Source organism: Sceloporus undulatus, chromosome 5 (assembly GCF_019175285.1).
Source record: "Sceloporus undulatus isolate JIND9_A2432 ecotype Alabama chromosome 5, SceUnd_v1.1, whole genome shotgun sequence".
Taxonomy (NCBI): domain Eukaryota; kingdom Metazoa; phylum Chordata; class Lepidosauria; order Squamata; family Phrynosomatidae; genus Sceloporus; species Sceloporus undulatus.
In genome coordinates, this window is record NC_056526.1 from 3,298,636 (window position 1) to 3,318,197 (window position 19,562).

The window sequence follows — 19,562 nt, forward strand, 5'->3', positions numbered from 1 at the left end:
TTTTTTAATAAGACCCTTTTTCTCACCTCCACTGTCATAGTCCAATGCTCAAGCCCAGGCAGGCTCCTTAAGGGCACCAACCAGAGACATAAATCAGAAAGTTCCTGCCCAAAGTGCATATTCTAAACTTACCTAATCCAGGGCCGTGGAAAAAAATGCAGATACCTAAACCATAAGCCAGTCCAAGCCTTGTTCCCCATCCCTTCATAAAGAGATAACTGGGAAACTGGAATGCCACCAGCCCTGCTTATCCCTGGCATATTGAGATACACAGAAAGGAGACAATCTACTCATCTCGAAAGGGCTGAATAAAAAAAAATGCAGTGAAGAGGGCAGAAAGGTGACTGATAAAAGAGTGATTTGCCTGCATATACAAACTAGACTACTCCCATAGGCTGTATGAAGGGCTGCCCCTGAAGCTGACTTAAATGTGGCTGCAAGGCTGCTGCATGGAATGCCATGTTGAATGCACATAAAACCACTTAGACATTTTCACAGCTGAAAATATTATGTCTGAGAGCTGCACCAGCTGCCAGTTTGCTGCCAAGCCACATTTTATTAGACATATAATGTTCCAAATAACTTTGTTGCTTTATAGATCACTTGTGATCTTCAGGGAGATCCAGCATGATGTTGTGGTTTGAGTGATGGACTACAACTCTGCAGTCAAGATTTGAATCCCATCTCAGTCATGGAAATCCCCTGGGTGACCTTAGGCAAGTCACACACTCTCAGCCTCAGAGAAAGGCAAAAGCAAACCCACTCCGAACAAATCTTGCCAAGAAAACCCTGGGATAGGTTTGTGTTAGAGTCACCGTAAGTCAGAAACGACTACAAGGCAGGCAACAACAACAACAATGCTTTTCAGCAAAGGCCATGTTGTTGGTGTCACATATTCCACAGGGCCACCTGAAGGCAAAGGTTTCCCTGCAGTTCCCCAGTCCCCCACCCCGTCAATGAACAACAACAATTGCATGTGCTTTAAATGTGTATCAAAACCATCTTTAGTAACCCTGGCTTTTCCCATCCATTAATGGGTTGTTTTACGCCCAAAGTGGGTAACCCCCACAGAAGCTTTTGGGAGGGTTGCAGACCCCAATCGATTCCCCCACAAAAAAAAATCCCCCCAAATGCCCTCTGGGGGACTATGTGAAGCATTTTTAGCAGGCTTTGAAGCCCCGGCTGGCCATTTTATGCCCAGGACAGGCATTTTCTAACAAGAAGCAAGGAGTAGCCATTTCCTGTTTTGTTTTGTTTTTAAAGGCCTCTCCTGGGCATAAAATGGCTCTGGGCTCCTCTAAATGTGGCACAATGCCTTCCTTGGAGATCATTTAGGGACAAAGAAGTGGCCTCTGGGGATCACAAAAAGAACTTTTGGGGCCCATGGGCCACACTTCATCCACCCGTTTTAAACTTTACTATATAACTCCTATAATTTCCAATATTGCTGTGTTTTATAAAGGAGTCTTTCTACTTCTGGATTTTTGAATGGGAACAATACACAAATCCCCTGTCCATACTTGCCCAGGAGTAAACAAGATTTAAATCATTGCGAATGAGGTCCTAGTAAGCATGTGCACACACCCTCATTCGCTTATACCCGAGGGAGGAGATTATGGACCCCAACCCAACGAGAATTCTGCCAACCTCTTAAAATGAATTGAAGGACACCTCTGTTGTGTGTTTGGTGTTTTCACCCATTGCTAATCTCACTCCGCGAAGTATTCCCCTATGCTCCTCAACCCCCATAAACTACATTCATTTTCTAGCCACCAAAAGCTCATGCCACGTTAAACCTGTCCGTTGGTGGCATGCCAAAAAGAGACTGTTCTGTTCATATAAAACAGTTCATGGATTCAGCCTGTAAGTAAGGTCAACTGGTAGTCCCAACTAAAGCAGAACCAGTAGAGCAATGAGAGTTCACTAAGTGCTGAACTAACAGTCATCAAATAATTCAATGTGTCATCTTGTTGAGACTAACAATTGGATTTATCTTCTCCCTATTCTTTCCAAAAGAGAAATTCGGTCAAGCCCAAATCTTTTGGTAGCTCTGCTAGCTAAAAAAAGATAAAGGAGCACTTTGGTAATTTGACAGATGACTCAGATTTGTATACCTATGGGTCATGCGTGTGTGTGCATGCATGTGCACCAAGTAATCTGCCAAGTTCTGAGGACTCAACAAATTTCATAGGGTTTTCCTAGGGAAGGAAGACTCAGAGGTGGTTTTGCCAGTTCCCTCCTCTGAAACATAGCCTACAGCACCTGATATTCAGTAGCAGTCTCCCATCCAAGTACTAACCAGAGCTGACCCTGCTTAGATCAGACAGGATCTGGTGCCTTTAGGGTATTTATGCCCTACATACCTACGGCACTCATTGACTAAATATATGCAAGTAAAGACAGGACAAACCTCTTGTAAATGCATCAGATAAGATTATGCAACCTAAAAAAACCCTGTAACATTTCTTTAAAATCCTTTGAAGAAAGGAATGTTAACAAGTCCATCATTATATCAATTTTTGAGTACTATATTCTGTTGTTGATATTCACAAAGTACAGCCATTATTACAAGTAACTGTACAACTGTTAAGCCAGAGACAGCAGAGATGTGAAGAGTCTGTGCCCTCAGAATTTTGTTTGTCTTTTAAACACTCATAAATATATTATATAATCTCCAGTCATTTTAAAGGAATTTCAGTGCTTTTACGTTTGCTTTGTTATTTCTTTTATTTTATTGTTCATGCATATTTACACTAGCACTTTTAGTATAGGATGAATATCCCTTATGTGAAATGCTTGGACCAGAAGTGTATTAGATTTTGGGATACTTCCATATACATAATGAGCTATCCTGGACCCAAATCACACAAAATACACTTACATTTTGTATACACCTTACACACATAGCCTGATGGTAGTTTTATACACAATATTTTAATCACTTTGTGCATGGAACAAAGCCTGTGTACACTGAAGCATCAGAAAGCAAAGATATCACTATCTCAGCCTATCATCTTTGGACAATTTTGCATTTTTTAGGATTTTGGATTTCCAGATAGGGACACTCAACCTGTATATTCAGAAGAACCTTAAAAAGGTGCACACTTGTCTCATGCAAGTACTGATGATCTCAGATCCAAAACACACTGCAGAAATAATACAGTTTGAGATGGCTTTAACTGTCCTGGCCCAGTGCTATGGAATCCTGGGAATTATAGTTTGTTGTGGCACCAGAGCTCTCTGACAGAGAAGACTAAATGTCTCACAAAACTACAGTTCCCAGGATTCCCTAGCATTGAGCCAGGGAAGTTACAGTGGTCTCAAACTGGATTATTTCTGCAGTGTGTTTTGGACCTAAGACAGTGACAACATAGGCACAACTGGGCCAAGACTCATTTTTCAAACATTGTTAGGCATGGAATGCACGCTTCTCCCAAAATTCACAGGGGCCACTATCTTACTCTACCTCTTACTCCACGGACGTTACCCCAGCTCCCTAAAGGATTCCCAACATTTAACAGGCAACACAGGTATCAGATAGTGAAATAAACATAGGTTATCAGTTGTATTCAAGCTACAAGGAATGAGGTTTGATTATGGATCAATCAGCTCTGAATATAAATCCTCGAATCTTCCAATGGAAACTTTCAAAGAGATAACCACGTTAGTCTGCTGCAGCATAAAGGGAGAGAGAGAAAGAAGAAGAAATCTAGCAGTATATTTAGGACTAACTGGTTTATTTGAGCCTGAGATTTTGTGACTATCAACCCACATCTTCAGCTTTGGTCTCTCACAGTGATTTACTGCTCCGCTGGGATAGAGCATGAGACCGGAAGAGGAAGGCAAAGTACATGCAGCAGGCTCTCTTATCACCCCCATGCACAAAGTACCTTTCACAACTGGGCAAAAGGACAGGCTCAAGGCCTGTGCCAAAGCAGAAGGAAACAACCCTTTCTGCTTGCCCTTTCTCCCTTAAAGCCTGGACCATACAGAAAGAGTGCCAGCATTCTGAGGTAGGTTTCAATGGCCCTTGCATAAGAGGTCACAAAGAAGCCCAGTTTCAAAGTAAGGCATGCAAGCTTGTAGGTCATTATATCCTGGTGTCATTAACCAGAACGGCTGGACGGAAATGCGCCCAGGCAAAGTTACAGGTAAGAAATACAACAGGATGGAAGCCGAAAGGGAGAACTCCAAAGCCACTCAGTTACTAGTCTTGCTGTTGCAAGAGGTTGCATCAATGGCACTGCCAGAAAGTAATTTTGCTTTTTAATGCAACCAAGGAGCCATGATCTTTCTTAAGCTGGTATTCTGACCACAACTGTTAACTCAGATTCAATGCTAACGGCCTACTTGAAAATTGAGTTATCTGCTAACTCTGTACAGACAGTTTGCCAAGTGCAGCGAATACACACTCTTTACCAGGGGATCCATCAAAACCACTTCAATCTGAAATGCAGCAGCATCTATATTTTTAATCCTCCAGAGCAAGGCATGATGGTCTGAGATGAAACTGAGTTGCTTCACCTACCCAATTGAGAGCGAAACCTTCTTCTTCAGTATGAAATGGTTGTAATGTCTAGCAACTGCAGGGAACTGTTTTCAATGTATACCCAGTCATCCATGGCTTGAACCTCATACCTCACACTAAGGAAACATTATTTGCAGCTCTTGGTTGTGGTTACTCATCTGCAGAATGAGCCTCCAGACCTACTTCCTCAGCACTCCTGTGCCTACTGTTGCCCAAAGCCATCAAGAAGAAGCATTACTCAGTTCTAACAGGTTCATACCATTTACACTTGGTGAGGTGCTGAAATTTTAGGCTAAGAAGCACTAGCGTTGCCATTCGTGGGCATGGACTGCAGCTCTCTGTCTGAGACTCCTCAGCACCCCTCACCAAACTACAAATCACAGGATTTGACAGGATGGCACCACTGTAATTAAAAGTGGGATCAAACTGCTGTAACTGTGCAGCATGGATACACTCCAAACATGCAGTTCTCAGAAAAGGACCAGTCACTTCACACCAGTCTCTCCCAACTCAGTCCTACCCAGAGGCATACATCTATCATCACCCCTGCCCCATACTCCATCCCACATCTTTGCTCTCAACCCCACATGCATTTTTACCCTTTTAAACCAATTTCCTCTACAGAGTTCCATAGAATTCCCTAGGATTTTCTTAGGCAAAAAGTACTCAAGAGGTGGTTCGCCACTGCTTTCCTCTGAACCCATACAGCTCAGCTGGCAAACTGTAGAGGGTTTATATACTGTCCATGTAATGATGCCAGCATGGTGTAGTGGTTTGAGCACTGAACTATGGCTTTGGGGACTAAGGTTTGAATCCTCAGCTAGCCATGAAAACCCACTGTGTAACCTTGGGCAAGTCACACTCTCAGCCCCAAAGGGGTGCAACAGCAAACCCCCTCTGAATAAATCTTGTGAATAAAAACCCTATGATAGGTTCATCTTAAAGTTGCCATATGTTGAAATGACTTGAAAGCACACCAAAACAAAATGTTACCCTCTCTTAGATTAAAGCTTATTCACCCACGAGTCAGGCCTCTTCAGACCCATTAAAGCTGGTTGAAATAGTTCCTGCGGTCTCTCAGTTTTGCTGTATTAATGGTTAGGTTTCTGGCTCACTTTATTGCACTGAGCACATTTATATTTGTTGTCACGTGCCTGCAAGTCGTTTCTGATTTATGGTGTCCCTAAGGCGAACCTATTGTTGGGTTTTCCGGGTCTGTGAGAATGTGACTCGCCCAAAGTCACCTAGTGGGTTTCCTCTAGTGTAAAGGGATCTTGCAGCACCTTAGAGACTTTGTGAAAGAAGTAGTTAGCATGAGCTTTCATAGACTTGGTCTACTTCCTCAGATGCACGGAGTGTCACAAGTTATTGTTGCTGCATGTCTTCAAGTAATTTCTAACTTTTGATGACTAAGGGAAACCTATCATGTGGTTTTCCTGGCAATATTTGCTCAGAGGGGGCTTGCTTTTGCCTCCCTCTAATGCTGAGTGGGACTTGCTCAAGATCACACAGTAGGTTTCCATGGCAGAGCAGGGATTTGAACCCTGATCTCCAGACTCCTAGTCCAACCCCATGTTGGCTCTTGATAGTAAGATATTTGCTGCCCTGAACGATGAATGAGTTAAAACCTGGCCTACTTCCTCCTATCTCCCTGAATTCTACCCCCTTATGTGCATATGTATGAAAGAACAGTCTATCCATGTTTATCACTGCATAGCCCCTACTCTGGATCTGAGCCCTCTGTTGCGACCAAGCTGCCCCTGGGGCCCACAAGAAACTTTCCTTGGAGCCCAATACAGCTGCAGATTCCCCCCTTTCCTGGGAAGTCCTTCCCAATCTCCTGTTCCCTGGATCCTTGCAGGAGCCCCTCAAACACACAGGGACCCCCACCTTCCCAGATTGAGAGAGAGAAGGAGAGAGAGAGAGAGACTTGCCCCAAAGTCACTCTGGACCCCCCTCTCGCTTCCTCTGACCCACTCATTTGTCAAGGGCTGTTCCCCACACCACCACCCTTCCCAGGGCCTGCACTCTGACCACGAGAGAAGGAAAGGCAACAACAACAACAACAACGACACCCTTGAGAACAAATCTTGCCAAGGAAATCCAGTGATAGGGTCACCTTAGGGCCACCATAAGTCATAAACATCTTGAAGGTACACAACGACAAACAGCAAGTACAGTGGGTCCTCCACATTTGTTGGGGTTAGGGGCACAGGGCCTCTGTGAATGCAGAAAAACTGCAAATTAAAAACAACAACAACAACACTATTCTTTAAACCTGAGTTAACACCTCTCTAAGAACCTCTGAGTCCTCCAGAGCAACTCTATGGTCAACACATGCCCAGAAAGGTGTTTTCCCTAGGAAGTTCTAGGTTCTCCAGCACAACTCTATGGTCAACTTCTGGCAGAGTTCCTCTGGAGGACCTAAAGATTCCTAGACAGAACATTGTTGCTGAAAGCCCAAAAGTAAAAAGATGTGCATTAATAGTGTTTTGTGGGTTTTTCGGGCCTTCGACTTCACATGCGCATTAATGCTTCTTTGTGACCACTTTAATGGCAGGTTTTGCGTGATGTTGTGTGAAATTGTTAGCCATAATTATGCAATTTTTCCAGGATATTCACAGAATAAACTCCCAATCTCCTGCATGCAATAAACTCCTGAGTCATCACTGCTCCTTGGAAAAAATGCACTGGGGTCCCCTACCTTTCCAGACTGAGAAAGAGAGAGATCCTTGCTCCAAAGCCACTCCAGATCCCCTTCTCTCTCCCCCCCCCCTCCAACCATCCACCCATTTGCCTAGGGATGTCCCCCACAGCACCACCTTTCCCCAAGCACACTCTCTCACCCTCAGAAGATGGCCATGGCAAACCTCCTCTGAACAAAACTTGCCACGAAAACCCCATGATGGGTTTGCCTTAGGGTTGCCATAAGTCAGAAGTGACTTGAAAGCACACTACATCATCATTATGTCCAGCCTCCTTCTCCTCAAATGAGATCCTCAAAGACATGTGCTGGTTGACCCGGGCTGCTGGGAGTTATAATCCAGCAGCAGCTAGAAGGTTGCATGATTCCAGATCTGAGCCCTCCAGCCAATTCTCTTAGAGCCCAACTGTTGTTGTGTGCCTTCAAGTCCTTTTCGACTTATGGCGACCCTATCAAGGGGTTTCCTTGGCATGTAAGATATAGCCGTGTTAGTCTGTAGAATCTGTACATAAAGAGATCTTGTATCACCTTTGAGACTAAAGAAATTGGCAGCATGAGCATCTGAGGAAGTACAGTAGAAGTCTATGAAAGTTCATGCTGCCAATTTCTTTCTTTCAGTCACTTTCAAAGTTGCTACAGGATCTCTCTATGTACTTGTCCAGGGTAAGTCAGTGGTCCCTACACAGCTGGTGATAACCCCCTGACTTACTCTTATGAGTAAAGGCTGCTCCCCACAACACCACCCTTTCTCAGCCTCAAGGAAAGGCAATGGCAAACCACCTCTGAACAAAACGTGCCACAAACCCCGTGATAGGTTTGCCTCAGGGTCGCCATAAGTCGGAAATGACTTGTAGGCACACAACATCGTAGATATCCTGGCGGCGCAGTGTTTAAATGCCTGTACTGCAGCCACTCACTCGCAAACCATAAGGTTGTGAGGTCACTTCCAGCCCGGGGCTCAGGCTCAACTCAGGCTTGCATCCTTCCAAAGTTGGTAAAATGAGTACCCATCTTGTTGGGGTCAATTGGCTTAGAGCTGTAAACCATTTAGGGAGTGCTGAAGCGGTATGAAGCGGTATATAAATGAAGCTGTTATTGCTACAGCTGCTATCATCATTCACCATCATCCCCAGCCTCCTCCTCTCCGTTGAAGAAGCCCCTCCAAGGGACAGGCAACGGGGTCTCTCCCCAACCTTCCCACCCCAGAAAAAGACCACCCTCTCCCTGGAGCCAGGCCGGACCCTTATGCTTCTTCTACGCTTCCCTCCCAGCCGTCCTCGGGGCATGCTCTCTCAGCCTCAGAGGCAACGAGAAGAGAAGCCTGGAAGGGTGCTTCTCCTCCTCCACCAAACATGCTCCCAGCCTCCCAAGAGGAGCTGACTCCTCCAGGTCTAAGAGCATGGCCCTCCAGGACCCTTCTCCCTTGGAGCCTAACGCTTTTCCAGGGGAGGCCTTTGCAGCCTCCCCAGAGCCCCACTTTCCCCGGCTGAGAAGGAGGAGACCTCGTTTCCCCTCTCCCAAGGCCCTTGAGGAGGACCCTGGCCCTGAAGTCAGGCCGCCGCCGGACCTCTTCCTCTCTCAGCCTCAGAGCATGGCACCCTACCCTCCCTTCTCCAGGGCCACTCTCTCTCAGCCTCCAGGAACGGCACCCTCCCAGCCCCGCTTCCCCTTCCCCCGAGGCACGCTCTCCCAGCCTTCGACCCTCGTGGCCCCGCTTCCCTCCTCCTCCTCCTCCTGAGGATCTCACCGATCTCTGGAGCTCCCCGAGCCAGAGGCTGGCGCGCTCCTTGCCGCTGGGGTCCGGATCGTGGTAGAGCGCCTGCACGGCCTGGTAGACCACTTGCAGGCTGGGCTTCCCAGCGCCGCCTCCACCGCTGCCGCCGCCGCCTCCATTGCCTCCGCCGGACCCGGGACAGGCGCCTCCGCCGCCGCCGCCGCCTCCCCCGCCGGGATCCATCCCCTTCCTCCGCCGCCGCCGCCGCGTCCCTCCGTCTCCTTCCCGCGCTCAGGCCAGCGAGGCCATGCTCCGGGCGGCGCCTCCTCCGCCGAGTCCGTTACCGGGGAAGAAGGAGGAGGAGGAGAGGGTCAGAGCGGGCCGGTGCGCCGACAAAGCGCTCCCCCGGAAACCACGCCCCCCGGAAACACAGTTCCGGCGGAGAGCGGAACAAGATGGAGGCAAGGCGAGGAAAGGAAGGTCTCGAAGGCGTGAAGAAAGGAGGCAGGAAGGGAAAAGAGTCCCGAGGAGGAGCGCCGACTCCGTCCTCTCTTTTTCCCTCTCCTCCTTCCTCCCGCCCTCGGACCGGAAACGACGGCAGCCGTCGACGCACTTCCGGTCCCTGAGGGGAGTGTCCCCGCGAAAAGGGTCCGGGCGGGCGCACGAGGCAAACCGGAAGTGGGCCGCCCAGAGAGGCGGGAAAGGGGACGTTTGCCTCAGAACCCGCCCCCTCAGGGGGACTACAACTACCAGAATGCACTGGTTTCAGGGCGCTGTGGTAACTGTAGTCCGCCCACAAATAAAAAAAGGTAGCTTTGCCAAGCCCTTGTTCGAGAAAGTGGAAGAAAACACACAAGTTAATAACAACGACAACAATAATAATATAGTAATAAGCATTAATAATAAATACAACAATATAATAAAAATAAACATTAATAATGAAAACAACAACAATATAATAAACAGTAATAAAACAACAATAATATAATAAACATTAATAATAAAAACAACATGTATATATAATATTAGCAGAGACTGTGGTCTGAGTGTTAGACTATGACTCTGGAGACCAGGATTCGAATCCCTGCTAGGCCATGGAAACCCAATGGATGACCTTAGGCAAACCACACTCTCTCAGCCTCAGAGAATGGCAATGGCAAACTCCCCTTTGAGGAAACCTGCCAAGAAAGCCCCATGATAGGTTTGCCATAAGTCAGAAACGACTTGAACACGCACAACAACAACCAAATAATAATAACGTTTGTTTATAAAGCCCTTTCCACTGAAGGGCAGAACACCAAACGTACATAATCAAAACATGTGAAGCACAACACTATAACATTCTAAAATACATGTACTAAAGTGTTAAATGTACACAATCAAAATGGGTGGTAAAGCACAACACTATAAAATATTAAAATGCTTGAATGGTATACTTGTGTTGTTATGTTCCTTCAAGTCGTTTCCAATTTATAGTGGCCCCAAAGTGACTCTAATGATGCGGTTTTCCTGGCATGTTTCTTCAGAGGAGTTTTGCCATTGCCATCCTTGAGGCTGAGAGAATGTGACATTGGGTTTCATGGCTGAATGGGAATTCGAACCCCGATTCAGTCGCCAGAGAGTCATAGTCCAACATTCAAGCCATTGTACCACTGGCTCCAAAAATATAATCTACTGAAATAAAACTTCTCAGCAGTTTCTTCTCCATCCTCCTTGAAGTGATTTAATAAGCAACGCTTGGGATTTTATTCATGTTCTTTTTTTCTTCTTCTTTGCTCTTCCACTTTTCAGATACCTGGCTAGGTCAGGTAGAAGTTCAACAGGTGTAGCTGTCTCCCCATATCATCTCTTCTGTACCTCTGATCTTTTATTACCGGGTAAAGCATAGGATCTATGCAAAGAATGAAAACAAACGGCAACGTTTTTATTAAGTACTGTATCAACCCAGAATACAGAGACATAGGTCCAAAATAGGCCATGCTATTGAGGATGCAGCTGCACTGGCCAGGACACGTTTCTAGGATGAAGGACCATCGCCTCCCCAAAATAGTATTCTATGGTGAACTCACCACGGGTCAAGAGCATAAGAGGGGCGCCCCAAAGAAGAGATACAAGGACTCCCTGAAACAACATCTCAGGCTTAGCCAAATTGATCACCAACAATGGTCTGCCCTGGCCTCACATCGGGAGGCATGGAGATGCACTCACTATCCACAATGCTGCAGCCTTTTTCGAAAGTTCATGGCAAACGAGTCTCAAAGAGAAACGACAACGCAGAAAGAACCACAACCCAGAAACATCACCCAAGGAGACTTTCTGCTGTGCTTTCTGCAACTGGACTTGTTTATCTCGGATTGGCCTTTTTAGTCATCAACACGCTTGTACAAAGTGCAGGATGAGTCCTTCCTGAATCTTCGTTGGCGAAGCAAAGCCAGAGAGGTCCGAAACATGCTGCAGAAATAATCCAGTTTGAGACTACTTTAACTGCCCTGGCTCAGTGCCCATTGGAGACATGGTACGGGAGGAGAGTGCTGCGGATCCCATGGACAGCAAAAAGGACAAGCAAATGGGTCCTTAAATGGATCAAGCCTGAACTCCCCCTTAAGATAAGATAATCAAATTGAGGCTGTTGTATTTCGGCTACATTGTGAGAATTCAGAAAGGATGCTGAGAAGCTGGAGCGTGTCCAAAAGAGGGCGACTAAAATGGTGTAGGGTCTGGAAGGCCCTTTAAGGAAAGACTTAGGGAGCTGGGGATGTTTAGCCTGGAGAAGAAAAGGTTAGGGGGTGATATGATAGCCCAGTTTAAGTATTTGAAGGGGTGTCACATTGAGGATGAAGCAAGGTTGATTTCTGCTGCTCCAGAGAATAGGATCAGGAGCAATGGATGCAAAATGTAAGAAAAGAGATTCCACCTCAACATTAGGAGGAAATTCCTAACACTAAGATCTGTTTGACAGTGGAAGACACTGCTGCCTTGGAGACCAGTAGAATCTCCTTCTTTGGAGGTCTTTAAACAGAGGCCACCTTGAGTTCCACATAAGGAAAAAGGCAAAGTACAAAAATTAAATAATCACAGAAAGGAATACGGATGGCCCTTGAGGGTTCTTCCAACAGTATGATTCTAGGGCCTGTTACAGACTGCCAAAATAAAGCTGCTTCGGGTCTCTTTGGAGGTATGCTGTTTAAATGATGCATGCATCCTAAGAATCCGGAAGCTGCACCAAAGCTGCACTTCAGTGCTTAGGAATGGAGTGTGGCTTTGGCGCGACCTCCGGACTCTTAGGACCCATGCATCATTTAAATAGCATACCTCCAAAGAGACCTGAAGCAGCTTTATTTTGGCAGTCTGTAACAGGCCTAGGATTATAAAGCACAACTCATTGGAAAAGACAATAATGCTAGGAAAGGTGGAGGGATGTTGAAGGAGAGGAAGACCACATGCCAGATGGATGGACTGTATTAAGGGAGCCACATGTATGAATTTGCCAGACTTGAGCTGAGCAATGGAGGACAGGGAATCCTGGAAATGCCTCATCCACAGGGTTGCTATGAGTCAGGAAGGATGGACTTGAAGGTGCTCAAAGAGGAAGAGAAGAAGACCACATGCCAGAGGGATGGACTCAATCAGGGAGGGCATAGGCCTGAAATTACAGATACCAAGAAGCGCAGTGGACGGCAGGGGGTCTTGGAGATGTCTCATCCAGCAGGTCGCCATGAGTCCAGTGACAAGAACACAACAAGCACCTTTGAGACAAACTGAGGAAAAGAAGTTGTAGTATAAACTTTGGTAGACTTGGTCTAGTTTCCCAGATCCAAAACTGCCTCTGTCATTTATATGGTCATCCACCCAACCTGGCCCTAGGCAATGTCTTTCCTCCTGCCTTTGTCCCTCAGCTACTATAGTTAAACATTAACTTGTCACCTCATCACAATACCCACATTGTTTTAGAATCATAGAATCTTAGAGTTGGAAGAGACCCCAAGGGCCATCCAGTCCAATCCCTTGCCATCACAATCAAATCACAGTCCCTCACAATCAAAGCACCCTTAAAGATGGCCATCCAACCTCTGTTTAAAGCTCTACAAAGAAGGAGACTCCACCCCAGTCTCAAAGGGAGTCTGTTCTACTAACTAATAGCTCTTACTTTCAGGAAGTTCCTCCTAATGTTGAGGTGGAATCTCTTTTCCTGTAGCTTGCATCCATTGCTCCTGATCCTATTCTCTGGAGCAGCAGAAAACAAGCTTGCTGCTTCCTCAATGTGACACCCCTTCAAATACTTAAACAGGGCTATCATATCACCTCTTAACCTACTCTTCTCCAGACTAAACATACTCAGCTCCCTCAGTTGCTCCTCATAAGGTGTGGTTTCCAGATCTTTCACCATTTTAATCACCCTCCTTTGGACACGCTCAAACTTGCCAACATCCTTTCTGAATTGTGGTGCCCAGAACTGGACACAGTATTCCAGGTGGGGCCTGACCAGAGCAGAATAGAGTGGCACTATGACTTCCCTTGATCTAGACACTACTATTGATGCAGCATTGGCTTTTTTAGCAGCAGCATCGCACTGTTGACTCATCCCTTTCACATGTATAAGTCTCCTTAACCCAGGTGTCCCTCATCCTATATCTGTGCATTTCATTTTTCTGCCCTAAGTGCAGTACCTTACATTTCTCCGTGTTGAAGTTCATTTTGTTAGCTGTGGCCCAGCTTTCTAGTCTATTCAGGTCATTTTGAATTTTGATCCTCTCCTCTGGGGTAATAGCTACTCCTCCTAATTTGGTGCCATCTGCAAATTTGATAAGCATGCCCTCTATTATTTCATCCAAGTCATTGATAAATGTCGAATAGCCCTGGGCCCAGATGTTGTGGGTGTTGTTGGCCACCTTGAGTTCCACATAAGGAAAAAGGCAGAGTACAAAAATTAAATAATCACAGAAAGGAATACAATAATTTTAATAGAGGAGCAGGAACAAAAGCCTGCAGGTCTGGTCATAAATGGGAGACAAATGAAGCCGTCACTGCGCTGTGAGGTTATGGATCTTGCCAGCCAATGGTGCCAGGAAGGCATCTCTCCCATCATCCTGACCCTGAAAACCCTGAAAACCATGCATTCCATCTGCTAAAACTGCCATTCTTTTTTACCGTTGCCTTTCATTTCTTCTTTTTCAACACATTTTTGTCTGTTCTCGCTTGGATGGAATAGTTCTTTAATTCTTCCCTCTAATTTTGCCTCTTCAGCACAGCCGCTGCTGGCAGGCCCTAACATTTTTCAGAGCATGGGGGGGATAATAACAGAAATCCTTTTTCCTCCCCCCTTTTTGAAAACCACACACAACATTTTAAGATCCTTGGTGCTAGAAGTGGGATATAATCCAAGAAAAGGGATTGCTAGGTCTTTCCAGCAGGCAGAGAATAGATGCCTTGATTTTTATTTTTGACCCTTTGAGCTTTATCTCCAAAACAGTACCTCTGGTATGCAGGCATTAAAATGGTAATTCTGTGCACACTGATTCAGATTCCTGCATTCATTTTAAATATATTATCCTTGCATTTCCATAAAAACATCCAGGTGAGCTGGACAACATCTGAATAAAAGAGAAATGAGAGATGGAGATAACTTTTAGGCTTTAAGAAAGCTCCAGATTTTGTTCCTGTTCTTTCTGATTTTATTGTGGAGATTTGTAAAAGTTTTGTTTATCCCATAACATTTTCTGTCAGCTCCTGGTACAGTCAGAGACTTTTTACACCAGTTCCCCAGGTTAGTTTATTTTAATCCAATATAAAATTGGAAAGATCAGGAACAAAATCTGGATCTTTAACATTAATCTGGATGTGTAATAGATCCACATTGCACAGTTATAGCATTTCACTTGCCATGGTTCCTTGTTATGGAAGGCAAGGAGTTGTAGTTTGGGGAAGAACATAGAGTTCTGTACTAGGCTATATCTGCATTGCAGAATTAATTCAGTTTGACACTGCTTTAAATGCCATGGCTCAATGCTATTAAATGATGGGATCTATATATTTATAAGGTATTTAGCCGGTTGGAGAACTCTGGTTATCCATCACTAAGCTATAAATCCAGGGATTCCATAAAATGTACCCATGGAAGTTCAAATGCTATTGAAGGTCCAAGACACACCACAGAAATAATCCAGTTTGAGACCACTTTAACTGCCCTGGCTCGGTGCTAGCAAATTCTAGGAACTTTTTGTGAGACATTTAGCCTTCTCTTTCAGAGAGCTCTGATGCCGCAATAAACTACAGTTCCCAGGTCTCCCCAGCATTGAGCCAGGGCAGTTAAAGCAGTCTCAAACTGCATTATTTCAGCTGTGTGTTTTGGACTGACGTGTTATAATTGCACAGTGTAGATACAATTATTAGAAAGAAAGAGAGAGAAAGCAATTTCCTATAGGAAAGCTTCCTATTTATCTAGGAATAAGCACCACAAAACAGAAGAAGACTTGCTTCTGAGTAAAAACGTGTATGATTGCACTGAATGCATCGTTTCTGTTCTGTCCTTCCAGTGCAATAATGGGAAAGACTTTCAAACATCATCATCCAGATCCCATCATTAACTCGTCTGAAAAGCGTGATCGACCACGATCGTTCAAAAGACTTTCAGATGACATTGCTCAGATCCCATCATTAACCTATCAGTTATCCATCATTAAAGCAACATTGGCCGGCACTTTGCAATTACAGAAGTTCACATTATTGCAATGTTGCTTTAATGACAGGTTAATGGTGGGATCAGCACTATGATTTGAAAGCCTTTCACGCTGTCACAGTCACAGATGGGTTAATGACAGGGGAGCGATCCCATCCCTCTCCCAGCCCTATCCCGTCTGTGTATGATCTATCAAATGGAGGGGTGCAGGTAGCAAGGAGAACCCTTACAACCCTCTGTTGTTGTTGTTGTTGTGTGTCTTCAAGTCGTTTCCAACTTATGGTGACACAAAGGTGAATCTATCCTTGGAACACCAAGGAGGAGACCATTCTGGATTATGTGAAAATGGAGCCTAAGGGCACCCAATGAAAAGGTCCTTTTGTTCCTATCAGCCTTTTTCACTGTCCAGTTTTTGCAACCATACATAGAAATGGGAAATATGATAATGGCATGGGCAATCCTGACTTTTAGAGATACAGGTAGTCAAGCCTAGGGAGTTCAGCACACAAAGAAGGTGCACTGCTGTGGCCACAAGACAGTTTGATGTACATACTGGATTTTGAGGAGAATTCAAACAAGCCAAAGGACCAGCCAAGGGAGCCCCCCTCAACCAATCTCCTTGGCTTTCCCTGCAAAAGGCTGCAGGGCCTCTCTTTTGTCCTGCAAAGGGTTTGTCCCCCATTGGCGTCCAGTTCAGCAGAGGTCTGACGCAAATCCCTGCCTAGTGATCTGAGACAGTCTTTGAACCGGAGTCTGGGAAATGGGAAGACTGGCACTGAGGTCTGAGCCACTGTGAAAGACTTTTCACAAAGCTCTGGGAAAGAGCTTTCCTAGTAATGAATTCACTTATTCAGATGCCATACTTCTTCTAGAGAGTTACGCTTGGCTACTGTGGTGGCTAGTAGCTCCTTTGTCTATCAGTCGCTGAAACTGATGCAGCTTGGAGCTAGCCAAGGCTGCATCCGCACTGCAGGAATAATCCAGTTTGACTGCTGTGGCTCAATGCTATACATTTGCAGGATTTGTAGTTTGTTGTGTAACCTGAGCTCTCTGACAGTGAAGGCTAAATGTCTCACAAAACTACAAAACCCAGAATTCCATACCACTGAGCCATGGCAGTTAAAGTGGTGTCAAACTGCATCAGTTCTGTAGATGCAGCCGTAGTTGGAGGACTGTTACTCTACTTTAATTGCTATGGAATCCTGGGACTTGTGGTTTGTTGGGACACTAGAGAACTCTGGCTACGAGTTCCAAATGACCCTCCGTAAACTGTAAATCCCAGAATTCCATAGGAGGTTGCCGTGGCAATTCAAGGAGATATTATTAATACATCCTGACCTTCCTTATTTCTATTTTTTTAAATAGCTAAACTTAGGTTGCATCTGCACTGCAGAAATAATGCAGTTTGTTAGCCCTCTAACTGCAAAGTGTATGAATGGGCCCCAGTTGCCGGAAATGCATCATGTGGAATGACTGTTGCATGCGGTTTTTATTCTGAAAACATGTGAACTGATATCCCTTCTATGGAACAAGAATGCATTTCCTAATGATCAGTCATCCCTTAAAAAGAGGAATCATAGAATCATAGAATCATAGAGTTGGAAGAGACCGCAAGGGCCATCCAGTCCAACCCCCTGCCATGCAGGAAATCCAGATCAAAGCATTGCCGACAGATGGCCATCCAGCCTCCGTTTGAAGACCTCCAAGGAGGGAGACTCCACTACACTCCGAGGAAGGAGTGTGTTCTTCTGTCGAACAGCCCTTACTGTCAGGAAGTTCCTCCTAATGTTGAGGTGGAATCTCTTTTCCTGCAGCTTGCATCCATTGCTCTGGATCCTAGTCTCTGGAGCAGCAGAAAACAAGCCTGCTCCCTCCTCAATGTGATATCCCTTCAAGTATTGAAATAGGGCTGTCATATCACCTCTTAACCTTCTTTTCTCCAGGCTAAACATCCCCAGCTCCCTGAGTCGTTCCTCATAGGGCAAGGTTTCCAGACCTTTCACCATTTTAGTCGCCCTCCTTTGGACACATGGCTCCAGTTTCTCAATGTCCTTTTTGAATTGTGGCGCCCAGAACTGGACACAGTATTCCAGGTGGGGCCTGACCAGAGCAGAATATAGTGGCACTATTACTTCCCTGGATCTAGATACAATACAGTACTTCTATTGATGCAGCCTCAAATCGCATTGGCCTTGTTAGCTGCCGCATCACACTGTTGACTCATGTTCAACTTGTGGTCTACTTGGACTCCTAGATCCCTTTCACATGTTGTCTCCTTAGACCAATTCCCCCAGTCTGATATTAGCAAGATTCTTCACACTGACAGCAAAGAACAGAAAGAAGAGACAGAAATTAATCTAGAAATGTCTGCAAAATTACAAAAAGGGAGCCTGAGTTGGAAAACCTACGCTGATCTTGCATCTTGACAGTCTTTAGTTCTATTTTTTTAAAATTAGCTAAACTTAGATTGCATCTGCACTGCAGAAATAATGCAGTTTGGCAGCCTTAATTGCTATGGTTTGGAGCTGTGGAATCCTGGGAGTTGTAGTTTGTTGTGGCACCAGAACTCATACAATTTGCCTCACTGAGAGCTTATTTTTCACCTGCAAGCCCCACTTAACTCCATCCTTTATCCTTGCAAGAAAGGTAACATCCACTGGAGTTTGGCTCCGGGATCCCCTGAAGATACCAAAATCTGTGGACACTCAAGTCCCATGGAATACAATGGTATAGTGAAATGGTGCCCTTTATATAAAATGGCAAAATCAAGGTTTCTTTTTGGAACTGATATCTTTTTGGAATATTTTCAAACCCTGGAGAGTATGGCCAAAGAATCAGTGGAGGCCGAGGGCTGACTGTGCAGCTTAGGCTTCCAAAGAAAAGGAGTAGCCAGAATGACCCACGCGAATAGAGAGCTGTAGTGGTGCTTTGAGTGATTCTGGAGAGGAGGGTTCAGATCCCCACACAGCCATGGAAAACCATGGGGGACAATGCCTGCTGCAGTGGTCTCAGCACTGGGCTAGGGCTCTGGGAGACCAGGGTTTGAATCCTGGCTCAGCCTTGGAAACCCACTAGGTGACCTTGGGCGAGTCACACACGTTCAGCTCCGCAAAGCCTGGTGATAGGGAAGGGCCCAGTGTGGTGTAATGGTCTGAGCGTTGGATTAGGACACTGGGAGACCAGGGTTCAAATCCTGGCTTGGCCTGGGAAACCCACTGGGTGATCCTGGGAGAATTACACACTCTCAACCGCACAAAACCTATTGATAGGAGGAGAATAGCCTGGCATAGTGGTTTCAGCATTGGGCTAGGGCTCTGGGAGACCAGGTTTTGAATCCAGGGTTAGCCATGGAAACCCACTGGCTGGCCTTGGGCAAGTCACACTCTCTCAGCCTCAGAGGTTGGCTACCCAGGCAGTTTTTAAATAATAATAATAATAATAATAATAATAATAATAAATTTTATTTGTATACCGCCTTTCCAAAGGATCAAGGCGGTTTACAAAAAACGCACAAACAATGACATAACCACACAGACAACTAAAAATCCATCCCCTTACCTTACCTTAACTAAAATAATGCAGTAAAAATCAATCGCATTAAAATATATTTAAAATCAAGAATTTTAAACATGAATATTATATTTAGTGACCGTCCCACGATGTATTGTGCTATAAAACGTTGTGCAGGGTGCGCCTTGATATGTGTGTTTTAATGTAATGGTTGTGTTTTAATGATGTTGTAACCAGGCGGGTAAGAAATAAAATTATTATTACTAATATTATTAATTAATTAATTAATTAATAATAACATAAATAAATAAATAAATAAATAAATAAATAAATAAATAAAATGGGCAACCCTACAGCCAGTAAGACCTCGGAGGCCCCCATAACCAATGCCTCCCCCATTAAAGTCCCCATTGGGAGACCTCCCACCTGG

The 19,562-nt window shown here is 45.2% G+C and overlaps 1 protein-coding gene across 4 annotated transcripts in view; it reads right to left on the bottom strand.

Annotated features, from left to right (window-relative positions):
- The window catches only part of TNPO3 (transportin 3), a 64,849-nt gene extending 55,318 nt beyond the window's left edge, over window positions 1-9,531 (bottom strand). For 2 of the 4 annotated variants that reach the window (XM_042468397.1, XM_042468396.1), the window contains exon 1: window positions 8,980-9,530. In XM_042468397.1, the coding sequence (XP_042324331.1) occupies window positions 8,980-9,189 (210 nt within the window). In that variant the 5' untranslated portion in view covers window positions 9,190-9,530. Of the gene's footprint in view, window positions 1-8,979 lie in introns of all 4 variants that reach the window. The other 2 variants (XM_042468395.1, XM_042468398.1) reach the window with 2 other exon arrangements.
- Window positions 9,532-19,562: the final 10,031 nt, after the last annotated feature.